The sequence below is a fragment of the Microcebus murinus genome, chromosome X, assembly GCF_040939455.1.
Source record: "Microcebus murinus isolate Inina chromosome X, M.murinus_Inina_mat1.0, whole genome shotgun sequence".
In the NCBI taxonomy this organism is placed as follows: Eukaryota; Metazoa; Chordata; class Mammalia; order Primates; family Cheirogaleidae; genus Microcebus; species Microcebus murinus.
The window spans coordinates 127,967,481-127,984,870 of NC_134136.1; the positions used below are offsets into that span (position 1 = coordinate 127,967,481).

The 17,390-nt window shown below is 45.8% G+C and overlaps 1 protein-coding gene across 1 annotated transcript in view; it reads right to left on the reverse strand.

Moving 5' to 3' along the window:
* Positions 1 to 2,457: 2,457 nt before the first annotated feature.
* GABRA3 (gamma-aminobutyric acid type A receptor subunit alpha3) overlaps positions 2,458 to 17,390 on the reverse strand; it is a 415,959-nt gene continuing 401,026 nt past the window's right edge. Inside the window, exon 10 of the mRNA XM_020284959.2 lies at positions 2,458 to 4,784. Within this exon, the coding sequence (XP_020140548.1) occupies positions 4,449 to 4,784 (336 nt within the window). The 3' untranslated portion in view covers positions 2,458 to 4,448. The remainder of the gene's footprint in view (positions 4,785 to 17,390) is intronic.

The following is a 17,390-nucleotide window of genomic DNA, read 5'->3' on the forward strand; positions in this document are numbered from 1 at the left end:
CTCGTCACAGTAGACCCTGCCACATGGAGCTCAGGGAAAGCATACAGGGGTGGAGTGGGGTTGGGAGGCTGAGGAGATCATTGCTGGATCTGAGAGTTTCACCCCTGTATTCCAGGTTTAGCCTCCTAGCTGTCCTTACTTGGTGGTTAATCAAATTCCTATGAAGCTGCCAACCCATCTGAGTTGTGTCCTAGGGAACCAAAGGATGGGGTTTGTGATCCTGGCATGGGCTACTATGAGGGCAGCAGCAGAATCAGGGGAAGGGGCAGGATGGGGTGACCCTTGGGGACAACTGCTGGAAAGAGTACTCTGTTGACTTGACTCTGATCAGAATCTGATTTGACTAATGGGGAAACTAAATTGCAGTTCAGGGGAAGGACTTGCCCAACACCACCCAGCAACTGTGATGGAGTTGAACCCTGGCTGAAATTTAGGTGGCCATTCTTCTCAGTGCTTTCCCATGGTATCAAATTATTGGAGCTGAGAAAGAAGGAAGGCAGAACAGATCAACTAAGTTGTCTCTGCCATTTGCAACAACATGCATGGAACTGGAAGACATTGTGCTAAATGAAGTAAGCCGGACACAGAAATACTGCATGATCTCACTTATATGTGGAATCTAAAAAGAAAAAAACAAACAATTAAAAAAGCCCCAAAACTTAAATACATAGACTTGACTTTAGTAGTCATTTCACTATGTATGTTTATCAAGGTATCATGTTATACACCTTAAATATATACAATTTTAAATAGAAAATAAAAGATGGGAGGCCCCAGAAGGCAGCTTTCTCATCAACATGGGCAGGTGCCTTTGGCATCACTCCAGCAGATGTCACATGATGAAGGTTCTTAGGCTAATTAGAAGCTGTTGAAGCTGAAGAGAAGAGATCCCTGCCTCCAATTCTATGGCCCCTATGGCAGAGTTTACCGCAATTGCTTCCTTCCTCTTACTTTCCCCTTCCTATTCTTTCCATCTCCTGCTAGACCTCTTGAAAGGATTCAGAGTTCCAAAAGTCCTCCTTCTCAAGGCCAGCCTGGGAAGCCCTCTGAAGTATGTCACAACATGGATGTATTCTGGATAGGCCAGTAGTCTATGCTTGAGGCTTTCAGAGAGGACTGGTGCTCAAGCATGCCTTCCTCTCTTGCCTTCAGTACTCTAGCATGAGTAATAAGTCATTACGAATAGATCATTTGATAAACCTCTATATTTAAAAGACCATAGGAATGAACACTTTATTTCATTAACAAAAAGATATTTAAAGTGGCTTAAAATAGAGGACATTTATTAATACTGCTTTAGAAAGCTGCATGTTGCATCTGTTTGTTTCCATTAGTCTCCATCGATCATGGTTTGGCTAGTCTCCTCTCCAACACCACCCTGAAGAAAACTTCCCCCATGTAGCTCTGATCTTCATTAGCATTCTTTTATTCAATAAATGTTTACTGAGTGCCTACTATGTGCTAGACACTCTTCCAGCAGCTTCTAGACGGGTACCCTCAATGAAATGCTGGGGATATCTCTCCCATGCTCTAAATATCATAAAATATTCAAAGTCCTGGGGTACCAGTCTCAGCCTGGGGCAGGGTTTCAACCTCTAGGGGAGCTCAGTAACAAAAGCGTTGATGGGAAAGAGCTTGAGATATCCCCCAAGACTAGGGGAATAGTTTTCAAAGGCAAAGTGGCTTCAGAAGATTTTTAAGGAAACATGAACACTTAAATATTAGTATGAGACAATTTTACAAAGGAGGCTGCCACCTGTGCCTCACACAATTGTTCTGGGGGTGTGATTGAACTAGTCAGGGACTATGGGATTGCTGCAGCCAATCAGATGATCACAGGGCTGGAACATCCATCTAGGGTCAGATTGTCCAAGTCCCTGCTTTTATTTTGCATAATAAGACTTTTTTGAAATGCTCTCTGAAGAAGATTTTTCCCATCTCTCAGGAGCCAGGTGATTGCCTCACACAGATCTCACGAGATTATTTACCAGATTTCTCCTAACTCTGCAAGACATAAGGGTCATCATCCATTTCCTAACACATGACTTCACCGAGACACTCACTCTCATTCTGCCTAATAATTATTGCCTTAAGGGAACTGTTGCCTAAGGGAAAGAGTAATCGATGGAAAAGAGAAAGTCTTTAGAATTGCAATGAAAATATGTCTGTTTCCTGGGAGTGTAAAAATCTAGCAGAAGAAACAGGAAAGCTGTTTTCTTTTCTTTCATATAGGGTAATGAAACCCCTGAGTCAATCGAAAGCTATGTTGTTGCATGGATTCCATTTTGGATCATTGTAATACATTCTGGCTCTGGAGATACCTTTCTTCCAGTTTATTCTAATGGTGTTAAGAAGTGGAAAGTAAAGATGGCATGGGAGTGGGGGTGACAGACAGTCAAGAACATAGCACCATCCATATTAGATAAAAAGTGACCGAAGAAAGTTCTCCATCCCAAGTACAATTCAGAAAGAGTTTAATAAACAGCCACTAAACATTGCACCAAAGCATTTGGAAACAAAATTTCTACAGAGAGGCAAAGGACAGGCTTCCATTCTAAATTCCTTAAGACAGTCATTAACAACCGCGCCTCCCCCCCCCATTCCCACATATCCACAAGACTACACTCTTCTAGTCATGAATTTACCTACAGACACAATCTTAGGAATAATGGGACTGGCATGCATTATCCCAGCAATGGCAAGGAAGCAGGGGATGAGGAGAGGATGGATGAAAAGGCAATCAGCAGCTAATGATACACCCCTTACGAGCTTTGTCCAGGGGTGGGCAGGAAGAATCTGCTTGTGGTGCCATCTGTGGCTTTACCTTCAGCTTCTAGAATACTCTGGACTAGTGCAGTTATTCAGATCCAAAGTGTCTGGGGCTGCCGCCTCAAACAGTCTCATTCCCTTGAGCCAAGACTATCAGAAGTGGTCTCCTTGGGTGACACACTGTGACTTTCTAAAACCCTTTTTGGTGTGCAAACAAACTGCGTTCATGACCCACAAGACTCACTGAGATTGTGCTGATTCTGAGGTCAGCATGGACCTGGCTTCTTGGTCACTTTGGCCTTTGGAAAGGGGCACATTACAGCTCTTTAGTAAAGACACTTGAAAGAAGCCTAGGCAAATTATTCAAATTCTGGGACTCAGTTTATCTACCTTATAAAAATGTCATGTTTATGCCTGTCTCTTTTACTCACATTAAGAATATGATCAAATGGCCTCTAAATAATATATTATAAAACTGGTAATAAAGTTAATGATCTAGTTGACCCAAAAATTGACTAGAGATATTTGTATGAATCTCCAATTCACCCATCATAGAATCGGCATCAACAGAAAACCATAGGTTCCTGATGTGGTGGGAGCAAAGTGCCTGGGCCTGGCTAGGGTGTGGAGTGTGGATGGTATGGAAGGAAGCTGACTTTCACCTGCCAGTGGCCCTCTCTTTTGAGGCAGACTTCAATCCTCAACTATCATCCACCCCAAACCTATTGTCTGATCCAGTATTTGATTAGTTGCCTTGTTAGGGATATGACTTTTTTCTCTTTCCCATCTTTAAAAAATTCTTACGTAGGCATTTGATGTAGATCTTTTTGTTTCTATTTGTATCTTTTTAGCTCAAATAAAAAATATTTTATCTTTTTTTCCTGAAGAGTTTACAGGCATTAAAGAGTCCAAACTAAGTAGTGCCCAGGTGGATCAAAGGCATTGAAGGAAGGGGACTTTCCTAGAGGAGAGATATATCAAGGAGGGTACTATTTTCCCGAGGGGCTGGACACGGCAGGGAACCAGTCATCTTGGTGCCAGGCTGGCCCAGCTAGTTCTGTTTGTTTGAGCCATACATGGTAGAACGTGATGATGCTCAGTTGTCTCCAGTAACCTCCAAGTCAAAAAAGGGGTTGGGGGCCATGTTCAGAGGTCAGAACTGGCTTCTACCTTTGCTATCATATTTATGTCTAGTAGGCCCTGCTGTGGGAAGAGGAGGTGGCAGGCAGGACTAGAGGGGATAGCCCAACCTGTTTCCCTAGAAGGTCAGAATTATCTATCTGATCTGAACCAGTCAACAATTCTCCTCGGTCTGGACCTCTCATACAGTCAAGGGTCCCACTATAGGGAGTAGAATCTCTTGTTCTTTCTGCAGTGGGCAGAATACAATAAAATACATGCAGTGCCCTCAGCTGGGGGAGAATGGCAGACTAAGATGAATAACTGGACAAATGGCAGTGTTTGATTTTGATGTGGGTATACTCAGCAATGTTAAAAAGGACAAGTAATTTTTCCGTGTTGTTTTTTTCATTGAGATTCATAAATATGAATTGAGAATCACAGCTTGGTAGAGGGTTAAAAAGAAAAATCCTGAAACACATGAAAGGGAGCCCGGGGTTTGGATGCCTGGATGCTTCATGGGGTATACAGTGCTCTGGTTGCTCTGCCACCACCGCCATCTACTGTTTGCGGATCATGCCCTTGATAGCTGACTCGCGGTTGACATAGGTGGCCCAATAGACTAGATTGAATATGGCAAAGAGAACAGGAAAGATGATGCGGGAAATTTTGTCAACCTTGCTGACACTGTTGTAGGTCTTGGTCTCAGTCGGGCTGTCCTGCACATAGGTGGCCTTGGGCGAAGCAATGATTGTTGGGGTTGAGGAAGCACTGTGAGTAGCGCCCTTGGAGATGGTGGAGAACTCAGTGTCCTTGGCCAGGTTGATGGGATAGGTGGTCCCCACAATGTTGAAGGTGGTGCTGGTTTTCTTTGTTGGAGCTGCTGGTGTTTTCTTCTAGAGGCCAGGAAAAAGAGGGGAGAACAAACAATAGCTAATTAATTAATTACGCAGAGAACCTTGAAAGGCTCAGGGAGGGAGGGTAGAGCCATGAGGGTAGTTAAGGAATAGGGGACATGAAGCCAATAGCACTAAGGAGCCAGGTTTGTGTCTAAGGATAACTGAAGATGAATTTGAAAACAGAAAATTTGCATCCTCCTGGCTTTTAAGCTACGAGGCTTTGGCTAAGTCACTTTTCCTCTTTGAGCCTCATTTCTTCATCTGTAAAAATAATCTGCAGGGTTGTTGAGAAGATCAGATGAGAGAATGGCAGTAGAAATCACTGATAAACTGTGGAATGTTGGTCACATGTGGGACCTTGTATATCATGTGATTTGATCCTCACAGAAACCCTACGAGGTAGCTGAATGAGATTACTCCCATTTGACAGATGAGAAAACTCAGCTTTGGACTAAATGGCAGAGCCCACACTTGCAACGTGGGCTCCTGACTTTTATCCAGAGCTACACTGTGCTGCTTTCTACAGGCATGAGACACTTTGTGGTTACCCGAGAAATAACTCCAAAAGGCTGCGACCATCAAGTGGCACATCTCCTGTGAGGAAGAGAGCTTGGTGAGTCTGAAAAGTCATTTCATCTTAAAGACACAATAAATACCATGGAATGTTTACATACATCATTACAACAGCATCCCATGCTTCATGCATTATAATTGTGTTAAGCAAACTCAGGGGCATACCAAGGTTTTCCACTCTTCCAAGGCTGCAGATAGGAGCCACAGCCTCCCTCCACAGAGCTATGCAAATGACCCCCTCTGACACAGAAAAGGCAAAAATAGCTGAAGGTTTGCTATGACACTGCCCTTTGGGCTTATTTTTCAGAGCAAAAGAAACCCAAACATCCAGTGGGCATACACATGTGCCCATTTGTTCTCTCATATATACACTTGTATATACATGGAGGCTCACGGGAACTTCCTTGATACAGAAGGCAAAAAGAGACAACACTTAGGATCTGTTCTGAATCAGAATAGAGGGGCTGAGGAACAGAGGAAGCCAAGGGAGCAGGCCAGACCCAGACTCAGGCCAAGGGCAGTATCCTAGCTCGTAGTCTACAAACTGTTTACTGCCTCACTCCTCATTCTAGCCTTTTCTTCCTTCCCTCTCTCTTTGGCTGTAGGGAAAAGTAAGTATAGATGAGCTTCAGAAATATCGTAATTTCATAAACCTCATGTGCTCATCCTTCTTATTACTTTGCTTCCTAGCACCCAGACTTTACTCCTCCACTTCCTACTTGTTTCTTTCATGGCTTTCTCTATTCCCATCCTCTCTTATGACCCCTTTCTCCTAATCTCTTCTGTTTTCTTTTCTTACTGTTTTTTATCTTTTGTCCTTTAGACCTCACTGCCATTTACCTTCCTGATCCTAATAATAACTTTTTCCCAATATTTACTGAATGTCTACTGGGCCAAGAACTATGCCAGATATTTAGGGATAAGTGGGAAGGTTAAAACATGAATCAGCTTCAGTCCGTGTCTTTCAGGAGCTCACAGTGCAGTGAAGGAGAGCCTTGTGAACACTCCATCGTCATATAATGTGATCAAAGTCCTAACACGTCTGAGTAAAGTGCTATGGGAATTCAGTCGAGGGAGGGACAAAGTACTTGCAGGTTTTGGAAAAGGTGGAATGGCAATGAGGTTTGTGGTCTGGGTCACAAATGATGAGTAGGAGCTAGCTCATCAGATGAAGATGCAGCAAAGGCCAGTGCACTGGTCAAGGGCACTGTTTTTTGAGGAATAACAAGGAGTTTACTGTAGCTGGGTCACAGTGTGCATGACAGAGTTGCAGGAACTGAGGCCATCCAGACAAGCAGTGCCCAGCTCTTAAAAGGCCTTGTATGCCATGCTCTCTTGCTCTGCCTGTCTATGCTGGCCTTAGTGTTTTTAGTCAGGGAGAGAAAGTGTGACAGATAAAGGAGTGTTTAAGTAAATGACCAGTCTGACTAATAGGACATTTCAAAAGCAATATTGTTCTTTCTTTCTGAGGATTACAGTCACATTGCTACAAGTGGAAGGGGGACGGAACTCAAAGGCTTCTAAGAACCTTGTAAATGCCTTAAATAATACATGGGACGCATTTATAATTAGTAAATTCATTGTGTGAATAGAGTCCTGCTGATAAATGCCTTTGCTATTAAAGAGTTTTTACTTGTTTGCCTGCCTACTTATTAATTTCCTTAGTAATCTCTTTTTTCATGGGTAAACAACAAAACAACAAAAAGAAATAAAGGAAAGAAAAAAACACTACCTTGACTTTGCTAGAAGGTTTTACATATATTATTTCATTTAATCATTTTATAAGCTGGTTATGACCAAGTCTCTGAAACAATCATTCTGAACAACAAACAGTTTCTTTAGATCCAAAGGCATTTTGTGTTCTATAGATGAGGAGAAAAAGCAATTGATTTGATCACAGATTTTTTAAGTAATAAAGGAAGATAACCTTTTAATTTTTCTCACCACTTCCAACATGATACATTTTAATCAGCCACTATGATTTTTACTAAATCATTAAAGAAGGAAATAAAAGAAAAATTTGTAGTGCCAAGAAGACAGGAGCAGAAGGCAGAGATGAATGGTTAATATTTCCCCATTTCTGCAACTAGTTTTCCAACATTTCTCCTTGATAGATACAGAGTAAACTGACTTAACTTTGATTGAATTGTTATTCTATTCCTACTTTTTTAGCCAAGTGCCTGGCTCTTAGGCACGTGATAGATGTTTACTGAATAAAATAAAATATCCGGTCCTTGCCTGTGAGAGTGGCCACTACGTTGGTGCTCTGGGGCTTGGACCCTGGCTAGCCAGAAAATAAACCTCCTCTTGTGTGATTGCATCCTCGATGTCTCTGCTTTTCTGTCCGGTGGGGCTGTGGAAGGTTGGTCCCTAACATTTGGGGGCTCGTCCGGGATTTGCCTTCCCCACAGACTACCGGATAGAATTCAGGGCTGAGGGAGGAGTGTGAAAATCCACCCCGGACTAGCCAAGTGTGGTGTTGGGCAAGGGACGCGGAATCCCCTTGCAGGACTCCGGATCAGGACGCCGGCACAGGACTTAGGCGGACGCGCTGGTGGGTCGCCGGTCGGAGCCAGGCGGAGACGTCCTCTGGCCCCGTTGGGACTCCGGAGCTGACCTTGTAGCCTACGGCTCGGTCAGGAGGAGCTGGAGCTGACCTTGTAGCCAAGGGCTCGGTCAGGAGGAGACCGGGGAGCAGGTCCAGAACAGGTTAGGTTGTCTGTTTACCTCACTGTCTACTTGTCTGTTGTCTGCTTTGTTTGTCGACGGCTTTCTGTGTGTGTGTGACTGTGACATCTCTCGTTGGCTTGTTGGAGTCTCTGGGTTCTGTGGTTTCAGCCCGAGAACCCATCAGGGTTGCATGGGTTTTCGGGCTGGGGCCGTGGAATCAGGGGACCCACGAAAAGATCCGCGGGGGCGACTAGAACCTCCAGGTGAGTATTCCCCTGCATGGGCTGGTAGCACACAGTGTATCTCCTGCCGCCCGTGCCAGGAGTGGCTCGTGCGGGAGGGGCACGGCCGTTACCTCCGTAGGGAGTGAAAGGCTAGGGATTCAGATCCTTGTCCCCAGTGCCCCAACTGCAGAATATCGGTTTGCACATCTGCCTATTATCGACTAGCCATGGGACAGGCTCTAACAACGCCATTGTCCATCCTGGTGAGCCATTTTAAGGATGTCAGGGCAAGGGCACACAACCTGTCCCTGGAGGTCAAGAAGGGAAGTTTGTTACCCTTTGTGAGGCTGAGTGGCCCACGTTTGGAGTGGGGTGGCCCAGGGAGGGCTCGTTTGATGCCTCCTTGATCGAAAAGGTAAAAGGGGTGGTATTTGGCCACCCTGATCAGATTCCTTATATTGTGGTCTGGCAAGACTTGGTTTGAGACCCGCCACCCTGGCTGAAGGCCCTCCTACCCGCTCCGAGGGGAAAGGCGGAAGTTCTGGCAGTTAAAGAAGTCAGAAAGGAGGGAGCACGGAGTCCGAGGTCCCTTGGGACGCCAGTGTTGCTGGACTCCAATCTCTACCCAGACTTGACAGGTCTCAAATGGAATACGCCTCCGCTCTATAACCCCGGTGCAGCCTCTGCGGCTCCCCCGGCCCAGGAGGACACAGGACCACTGGCAGCGGGGCCAGCCTATGGGACCAGACAGCGGACTGGCCGGGCCCCAGATCCGGAGCCCGTAAAGACGCTCCCTCTGAGGGCAGTGGGACCCCTGGGGGAGGACAGAGGAGCACAGACATACCAATATTGGCCCTTCTTCACCAGTGATCTTTATAATTGGAAATCTCAAAACTCGAACTTCTCCCAGAATCCAGGAGACCTAATTAATCTTTTAGACTCTGTTCTTTTCACTCATCAGCCCACCTGGGATGATTGCCAGCAGTTGCTTAAGGTGCTTTTCACAACGGAGGAAAGAGAAAGGATTCAGGGGGAGGCGCGGAAGCTGGTTCCAGGGGAGGACGGCAGACCTACTACAAACCCACTAGCCATTGACCTAACTTTTCCCCTTGAACGGCCGCTTTGGGACTACAATGAGGCTGAAGGTAGAGAGCGTCTCCGGGTCTACCTCCAGACTCTGATGGCCGGTCTCCATATGGCGGCGCGAAAGCCGACCAATTTGGCCAAGGTAGGAGATGTTCGTCAGGGGCCGGAGGAGAGCCCGGCAGTATACTTAGAGAGGATCATGGAGGCCTTCCGGCAGTACACCCCCATAGATCCCACTATAGAAGAGTGTAAGGCAGCTGTTATGATGGCGTTTGTCAATCAGGCGGCCCCCGACATTAGGCGCAAGGTGCAGAGAATAGATAGATTGGGCGAGAAGATTCTGCAGGACCTGTTAGAAGTGGCGGAGAAGGTCTATAACAATAGAGAGACACCAGAAGTGAGGTTAGAGAGGATCAGGATAGAAAATAGGAAATTCCAAGCTGGAGAAGCACGGAAAGCAAACAGAGAGATGGCTAAAATCCTGCTAGCTGCCACAAGAGGGGGGCAGATAGGGTCAGAGGATAGGGAAAGGCCCCGGCGGGAAAGGCTAGGCAAGGATCAATGTGCCAATTGCAAGGAGCATGGGCATTGGGCCTGAGAGTGCCCCAAAAGAAAGGGGGGCGAAGACTTGGAGGTCCTGAAAAAGTCATGGTTGCAGGACAGGTGATAGACGAATATGGAAGATGGGGTTCGGTCCCCCTCCCCAAACCTAGGGTAACTTTGCAAGTGGAGGGGAACCCAGTCAGCTTCCTCATAGATACAGGAGCAGAACATTTGGTACTAACGGAAGACACAGGAAAATTGTCCAGTAAGACCAGTTGGGTGCAGGGGGCAACAGGAGCCAAACTATATCGGTGGACCACGTGGCAGAGATTGGATTTGGGTTCAGGACAAATGAGTCACGCCTTTATGGTCATCCCTGAGTGCTCCACGCCGCTACTGGGAAGAAACACTCTTACCAAGCTTAAGGCTCAAATTCATTTTGAAGAAGAGGGAGTAATAATAACTGATAATAAAGGCAATCTCATCAACAGCCCCCGGGTCACTCAGATCCTGACCCTGACACAGGCAGATGAATATAGACTGTACTAGCCCACAAAAAGCAGAGAGGAAGGCATGGAGCAATGGCTCTGTGTATTTCCCATGGTGTGGGCCGAGACAGGGGGCACAGGATGGGCAAAACACCGGCCGCCTCTTTACGTTGAGTTAAAACCCGGAGCCAAGCCAGCCCAAGTCAGACAGTACCCCATGTCCCAGGAAGCCAGAGTGGGAATTACGCCCCACATTCAGAGACTCCTGGACAGTGGGATTCTCCGGAAATGCCAGTCGGCCTGGAACACCCCCCTGTTGCCGGTGAAGAAACCGGCGGGGTAAGGACTATAGGCCTGTGCAAGACCTCAGGGAAGTCAATGCAAGGGCCCTGGATATCCACCCTACAGTCCCTAACCCCTATACTCTGTTGAGCTCTCTCTCTCCTACGCTGTCTTGGTATACCATCCTAGACCTAAAGGATGCCTTCTTTAGCCTGGCGGTGGCGACACGCAGCCAGGAGATTTTCGCCTTTGAGTGGCAGGATGACAGAGAGAAATTCATGGGCAGCTGATGTAGAGGAGACTGCCCCAGGGGTTTAAAAACTCGCCTACCCTGTTCAACAAGGCCCTCCATGATGACCTTGGGTTTTCGGAAAAGGCTCGACCTCTGTATGAAGGGTGTAAGGCGGGGCAAACATGGGAGTGGACTGTGCAAATGGAAGACACTTTTCAGGCCCTGAGGGCAGCCATGCTGGAAGCCCCGGCCCTAGCACTCCCTGATCCTACAAAAGAGTTTCACCTGTTCATAGATGAGAAGAGGGGAAATAGTCAAGGGAGTACTCACGCAGGCCCTGGGACCCTGGAAGAGACCGGTGGCGTACTTGTAAAAAAAAAAACTAGATCCGGTGGTGGTGGGGTGGCCAGTGTGTTTGCGAATTATCGCGGCCAGGGCACTGTTGGTCAAAGATGCTGATAAGCTCACCCTAGGGCAGCGGCTGCAGATCACCACCCCGCACGCCATAGAGGGGGTTCTGAAGCAGCCACCGGGATGGTGGATCACAAATGCGAGGCTGACTCATTACCAAAGACTGTTGCTGGACGCAGCCCGCATCGAGTTCTGGGCCCCTGCCACCTTGAATCCAGCTACGCTTCTGCCAACCCCCGATGCAGCCGCACCTGAACGTGATTGCCTTGAGATCCTAGCCGAGACCCAGATGACCCGTAGAGACTTGAAGGATCGCCCCTTCCAGGTAGCGACCTGACCTGGTTCACGGACGGAAGCAGTTTCATCCGGGACGGATGCAGGTACGCAGGGGCGGCCATAGTAGATGACCAAGGTAAACTTATCTGGGCAGCACGCCTTCCGCAAGGGACATCTGCTCAGAAGGCAGAACTAATAGCGCTGATGGAGGCTCTTAGCCCAGCCGAGGAAAAAGGCTGACGGTGTACACTGACAGCCGCTATGCCTTTGGGACTGTGCACATACATAGGGCCCTCTACAGGGAAAGGGGCTTCATCATGGCAGAGGGAAAGGAAATTAAGCACATGCCTAAAATACTCCACCTACTAGAGGCTGTTTTGCTGCCAAAGGCAGTGGCGGTAGTCCATACCCCAGGACACCAGAGCGGGGATTCCATGGAAGCACGGGGCAATCAGAGAGCGGACGCTGAAGCTAAAAAGGCTGCAGAAGACACTCCGCAGCCAAACATCCTGCACCTTAGCCTGCCACCCCCAGGCATGGGATGGTTGCCTCCTCCGCTGGACTATTCCAGTGTAGATGAGGTCTGGGCCTCAGAGCAGCTACGTAAAGATGGCTGGCTGCGGGATGAAGGGCATCGCCTAATAGTGCCAGAACTCTTAAGACACCACCTGTTAAAGCACCTGCATCAGACCACACATCTAGGGAAGAGAAAGATGCTGCAACTGCTGGACACTGCTCAACTAAGGTTCAAGTCACAAGGACGGGTTGGTTCCAAATGACATCATCAAAAGTTGCCGAGCCTGTCAGGTCATGCAGCCGGGGAGGACCAGAGGGACCCATGCAGGTACGAGGGAAAGGGGGAGGCAGCCAGGACTATTTTGGGAAGTGGATTTCACAGAGGTCAAGCCTAGAAAATACGGGTACCGATATTTATTGGTCATAGTAGATACATTTTCCAGATGGGTAGAAGCCTTCCCTACGAAAGGAGAAACAGCTTTGACAGTAGCTAAGAAAATATTAGAAGAAATAGTCCCCAGGTATGGACTGCCGGAAGGGATAAGATCAAATAATGGACCTGCATTTGTCAGTCAGGTTAGTCAAGGGCTGGTCCAGGCTATGGGGATAGATTGGAAATTACATTGTGCATATAATCCCCAGAGCTCTGGGCAGGTAGAGCGAATGAATAGAACAATAAAGGAGACCCTGACTAAATTGGCCCTAGAGACTGGAGGAGACTGGAGGAGACTGGGTGACCCTCCTTCCCTTCGCCCTGTTCCGAGCCCGGGACACCCCTTATCACTTGGGTTTAACCCCTTTTGAAATCATGTACGGCACACCCCCTCCTGTAGTTCCTAGGATGAGCCCTGAGGCTCTTCCGGGACATCCCAAAGAAATGTTACAAGCAGTGCAGGCTCTGCAACGTGTCCACAGTCAAGTATGGCTGGCCCTCCATGCTATCTGCCGGCCTGAGGAGGAGGGTGCTGGACACCCGTTTCACCCACACCAGCCGGGGGACTGGGTGTGGGTGAAACGGCATAACAACAGAACCCTCGAGCCGAGGTGGAAGGGCCCCTATCAAATTATTCTTGTTACCCCCACTGCTCTTAAGGTCGATAGAATAGTAGCGACCTGGCTACACCACTCCCACATGAGACCTGCTAATAAAAAAAGACCAGGAGCGGTGCCAGGACCAGTGGAAAGCAACTGCAGACCAGAAGAATCCTCTGAAGACCAGACTGACCCGAGTGGCGGCGACAGCCCAGGACCGCTGACACAGACTTGGACTGGGGTTATAGCATCTAAAGATTGACTGGGTGACAAACAGGGACGGGTCGCGGTGGGGGGTTGGTTATTGTGTTTTGGGGATGTTGTGCTTTTGGTCCAATGTTTTTGGGATAGAGACCTACAGCTGTGCTTACCACCCCGAACCCCCACCAACCCCATAACCTTACATAGGTCTAAAGATTACTGTATAATGGTGTTAGTGTTCCCAAAAATAATATACCACACTGAGGAGACAATGCATGAGGGCATAGTAGGGTGAAGAGTCACCAACCTAATTTTTAAAAGAAAAAGAGAGCCCATCACAGCCATAACCTTGGCTACTCTTTTTGGCTTAAGGACAATAGGAGCAGGAACTAGTATCTCTTCTCTGGCAATGCAGCAAAGAGGGTTTAATACTCTGAGGGCAGCTGTTGATCCGAGGTAGTGCTCCAGAACCAGAGGGGGTTAGATCTAGTATTCCTCCAGTAAGGAGGACTGTGTGCTGCCCTCAAAGAAGAACGTTGTTTCTATGCAGACCATACGGGAGTTGTTAGAGAATCTATAGCTAAGGTCAGGGAAGGGCTTGCCCGCCGCAAACGGGAATATGAACAGCAAGCAGGTTGGTTTGAGTCTTGGTTTAACAGTTTCCCCTGGTTAACAACGCTACTATCCACTCTACTAGGCCCACTCGTTATGCTAATCTTAGTCCTTACTTTCACGCCATGTGTAATTAATAGACTAGTAGTTTTTGTAACGGATAAACACCGTCCAGCTACTAGTATTGCAACAACAATATCAGCAGCTATGGTCAAGTGCTATAAAACTAGAGCACCTAAGAGACCTTGAGGATGAGCAAGAGTGCTCGTCTGCTACCTAGAGAAAGGGGGGAATGTAGGGCAGAGGAATTCTTCCAATTGTCAGGAATTTACGTGGGTGGGGCAATGAGCTAACCGCAAACCTTTGCTTCTGGTCATTGCTTGCTTGCTACACCGCTGTAGGGGGAATTATGGGATGAGGTCATTGAAGCACGGGCGACTGGCCCATCAGGCAATAGAGGGCAACCAACCCGCCAATTATTTCAAAAGGCAATAGTGGGCAACCAATCATTTTAAAGGTCAACGCATGATCCATGCGTAGTCGGCTCGTGCGCAGCTTGTGCACCATGGGGATAAAAGGCATGCCGTTGTTCCGGTCGGGGTCCTTGCCTGTGAGAGTGGCCACTGCGTTGGTGCTCTGGGGCATGGACCCTGGCTAGCCAGAAAATAACCCTCCTCTTGTGTGATTGCCAAAAAATAAAAAAAAATAAAAAAATAAATAAAATATCCTCCATTGAAGATTCTTAATATGATTTCTGTTTTTTTCACCCTGAGTTTTGACCTCTGCTACATAGAGAGCATATCTCTATGGTTCAGCCTGGGGTAATTTCCACACCAAAAAAGCTGAGATTGACTCCTCCAAATTCCCCAAGCAGTCTGACTCCAGGACAAGAACACCTTTCCTTCCAAAAAGCCATTTCATATGGGTTTTGGGATGGGGCAATAAAAACTTCTATAGACAAATTAATGTCTAACTCAAGAGTTTTCCTGAGATTACACTCCTGTCAATTGTTTCTAATTACAGGGTTAGTTTGGGCAGCAACTTTACCTGAAACCCAGCCAGGACCTCAGAGTATATGGTTACATGATCCAGTGCCTCTGTGTCAACCCCTTTATAAGCACCCAGCTTTCCTGAACCCCAGTTTCCAGAAGTGGGGCAAAGCAATGAATGCTATATGGAATTCAAAGATGAATAAAATAAACAACATAAAAACAAATAACCCAATTAAAAAAATGAGCAAGGGACTCGAATAGACATTTCTCCAAAGAAAATACACAAATAACCAACAAGTACATGAGAAGATGCTCAACATCACTAGTCTTTAGGGAAATGCAAACCAAAACCACAATGAGACTTCATTTCACATCCATTAGAATGGTTTACTATCAAAAAATCAGAAAATATTAAGTGTTGGTAAGGATGTGGAAAAATTGAAATCCTTGTGCACTGTTGGGAATATAAAATAGTGTAGCCACTATAGAAAATGGTATGATCACTCCTCAAAAATTTATGAATAGAATTGCCATATAATCCAGTGGTTCCACTTCTGAGTATATGCCCCACAAAATTGAAAGCAGGGTCTCAAAGAGATATTTTTACACCCGTGTTCATAGCAGAATTATTCACAATAGCCAAATGGTGGGAAAAAAAAACTCAAGTGTCGATTGAGAGAAGAATCAATAAACAAAATGTGGTGTATACACACAATGAAATATTATTCAATCTTAAAAAGGAAGGAAATTGTGACTCATGCTACAACATGGATGGAACTTGAGCACATTATGCTAAATGAAATATAAATGTTAAGTGATTTCACTTCCATGAAGTACCTAGAATATCAAATTCATAGAGACAGAAAGTAGAATGGTGGTTTCCAGGGCCTAAGGCAAGGAGGAATGGGGAGTTGTTGTTTAATGGGTACAGAGTTCCAGTTTTGCAAGTGAAAAGAGTTCTGTAGCATAACTATACACTTCAAAATAGTTAATATAGTAAGTTTGATGTTACATGTATTTTACCACTATTAAAATTATATATATAAATATATGTAATCATATATCTATTTATATATATAATCAATCAGAGACCCTGCTCTCAGGAAATCTAGTCCAGTGAGGAAGATTAACCAAAATAAGAGAGAACTAAAATATAAGATGGAAAGCACAAATACAAAACACTCAGAGAGGCATAAATAATGAGTCAAGGGAATTCAAAAGAGGAAGGAAACATGCTGGATTTGGAGTGGTCAGGTAAGCCAATAGAAAAGGAGACAAAATGTAAATGGAAGAAAAGTCATCACTTGTACCAGCTTCCTGAAAGGGTGAGAGGTTTCCAGACCATAAGTGCTAAATTATACATGTCAGATCACAGCAGAGAATGAAAGAATGGATGAGACTCAGATACCATCTGCGTTTTGCTAGGAAGAAAGGAGCACAGTAAACTGAGGCAAATGTCATACAATGGCTTCTACATTCCCCAAAAGGAAGGTGAAAAGAATGGTTAAAACTTAAAATAAGGCTTGAAGTCAGGAAGACTGATGCCTCCCAGTTTTTTCTTCTTACTTAAGATTGCTTTGCAATAATAGTTAAATCAGCCTGGTATTGGCACAAGAACAGAATCATCGATATCTGGAATAGAACTGAGATTACAGAGATGAAACCATCTCTATACGGTAACCTAATCTTTGATAAACCAGACAAAAATATACAATGAGGAAAAGAGTCTCTCTTCAATAAATGGTGCTGGGAAAACTGGTTACCAACATGCAGAAGAGCAAATATGCTCTTCTGCATGGTGAGAGGATTCCAACCTCTCACCTCTCAAAAAAATTCACTCAAGATGGATAACAGATCTAAACCTAAGGCATGAAACTTTAAGAATCCTAGATGAAGAGGTTGGGAAAACCCTATCAGATATTGGTGTAGGTAAAGAACTCATGAGGAAGACCCCCAAGGCAATCACCACCGCATCAAAAATAAACAAATGGGATCTGATCAAATTAAAAAGTTTCTGCACAGCCAAGGAAACGATCATTAGAGCAAATAGACCCACAGAGTGGGAGAACATATTTGCTCTCTACACTTCTGATAAAGGTCTAATAACAAGAATCTACCTAGAACATAAAATAATAAACAAGAAAAAAATCAAACAACCCCATCAAGAAATGGGCAATGGAAATGAACAGAAACTTCTCCAAAGAAGACAGAATAATGGCCTGCAAACATATAAAAAAATGTTCAACATCTCTAATTATCAGAGAAATGCAAATCAAAACCACAATGAGATACCACCTAACCCCAGTGACAATGGCCTGTATTAAGAAATCCCAAAATAACAAATGCTGGCGAGGATGAGGAGAGACAGGAACACTCTTACACTGTTGGTGGGACTGCAAATTAGTGCAACCTTTGTGGAAAAGAATTTGGAGATACCTCAAACAGTTAGAAATAGAAATACCATT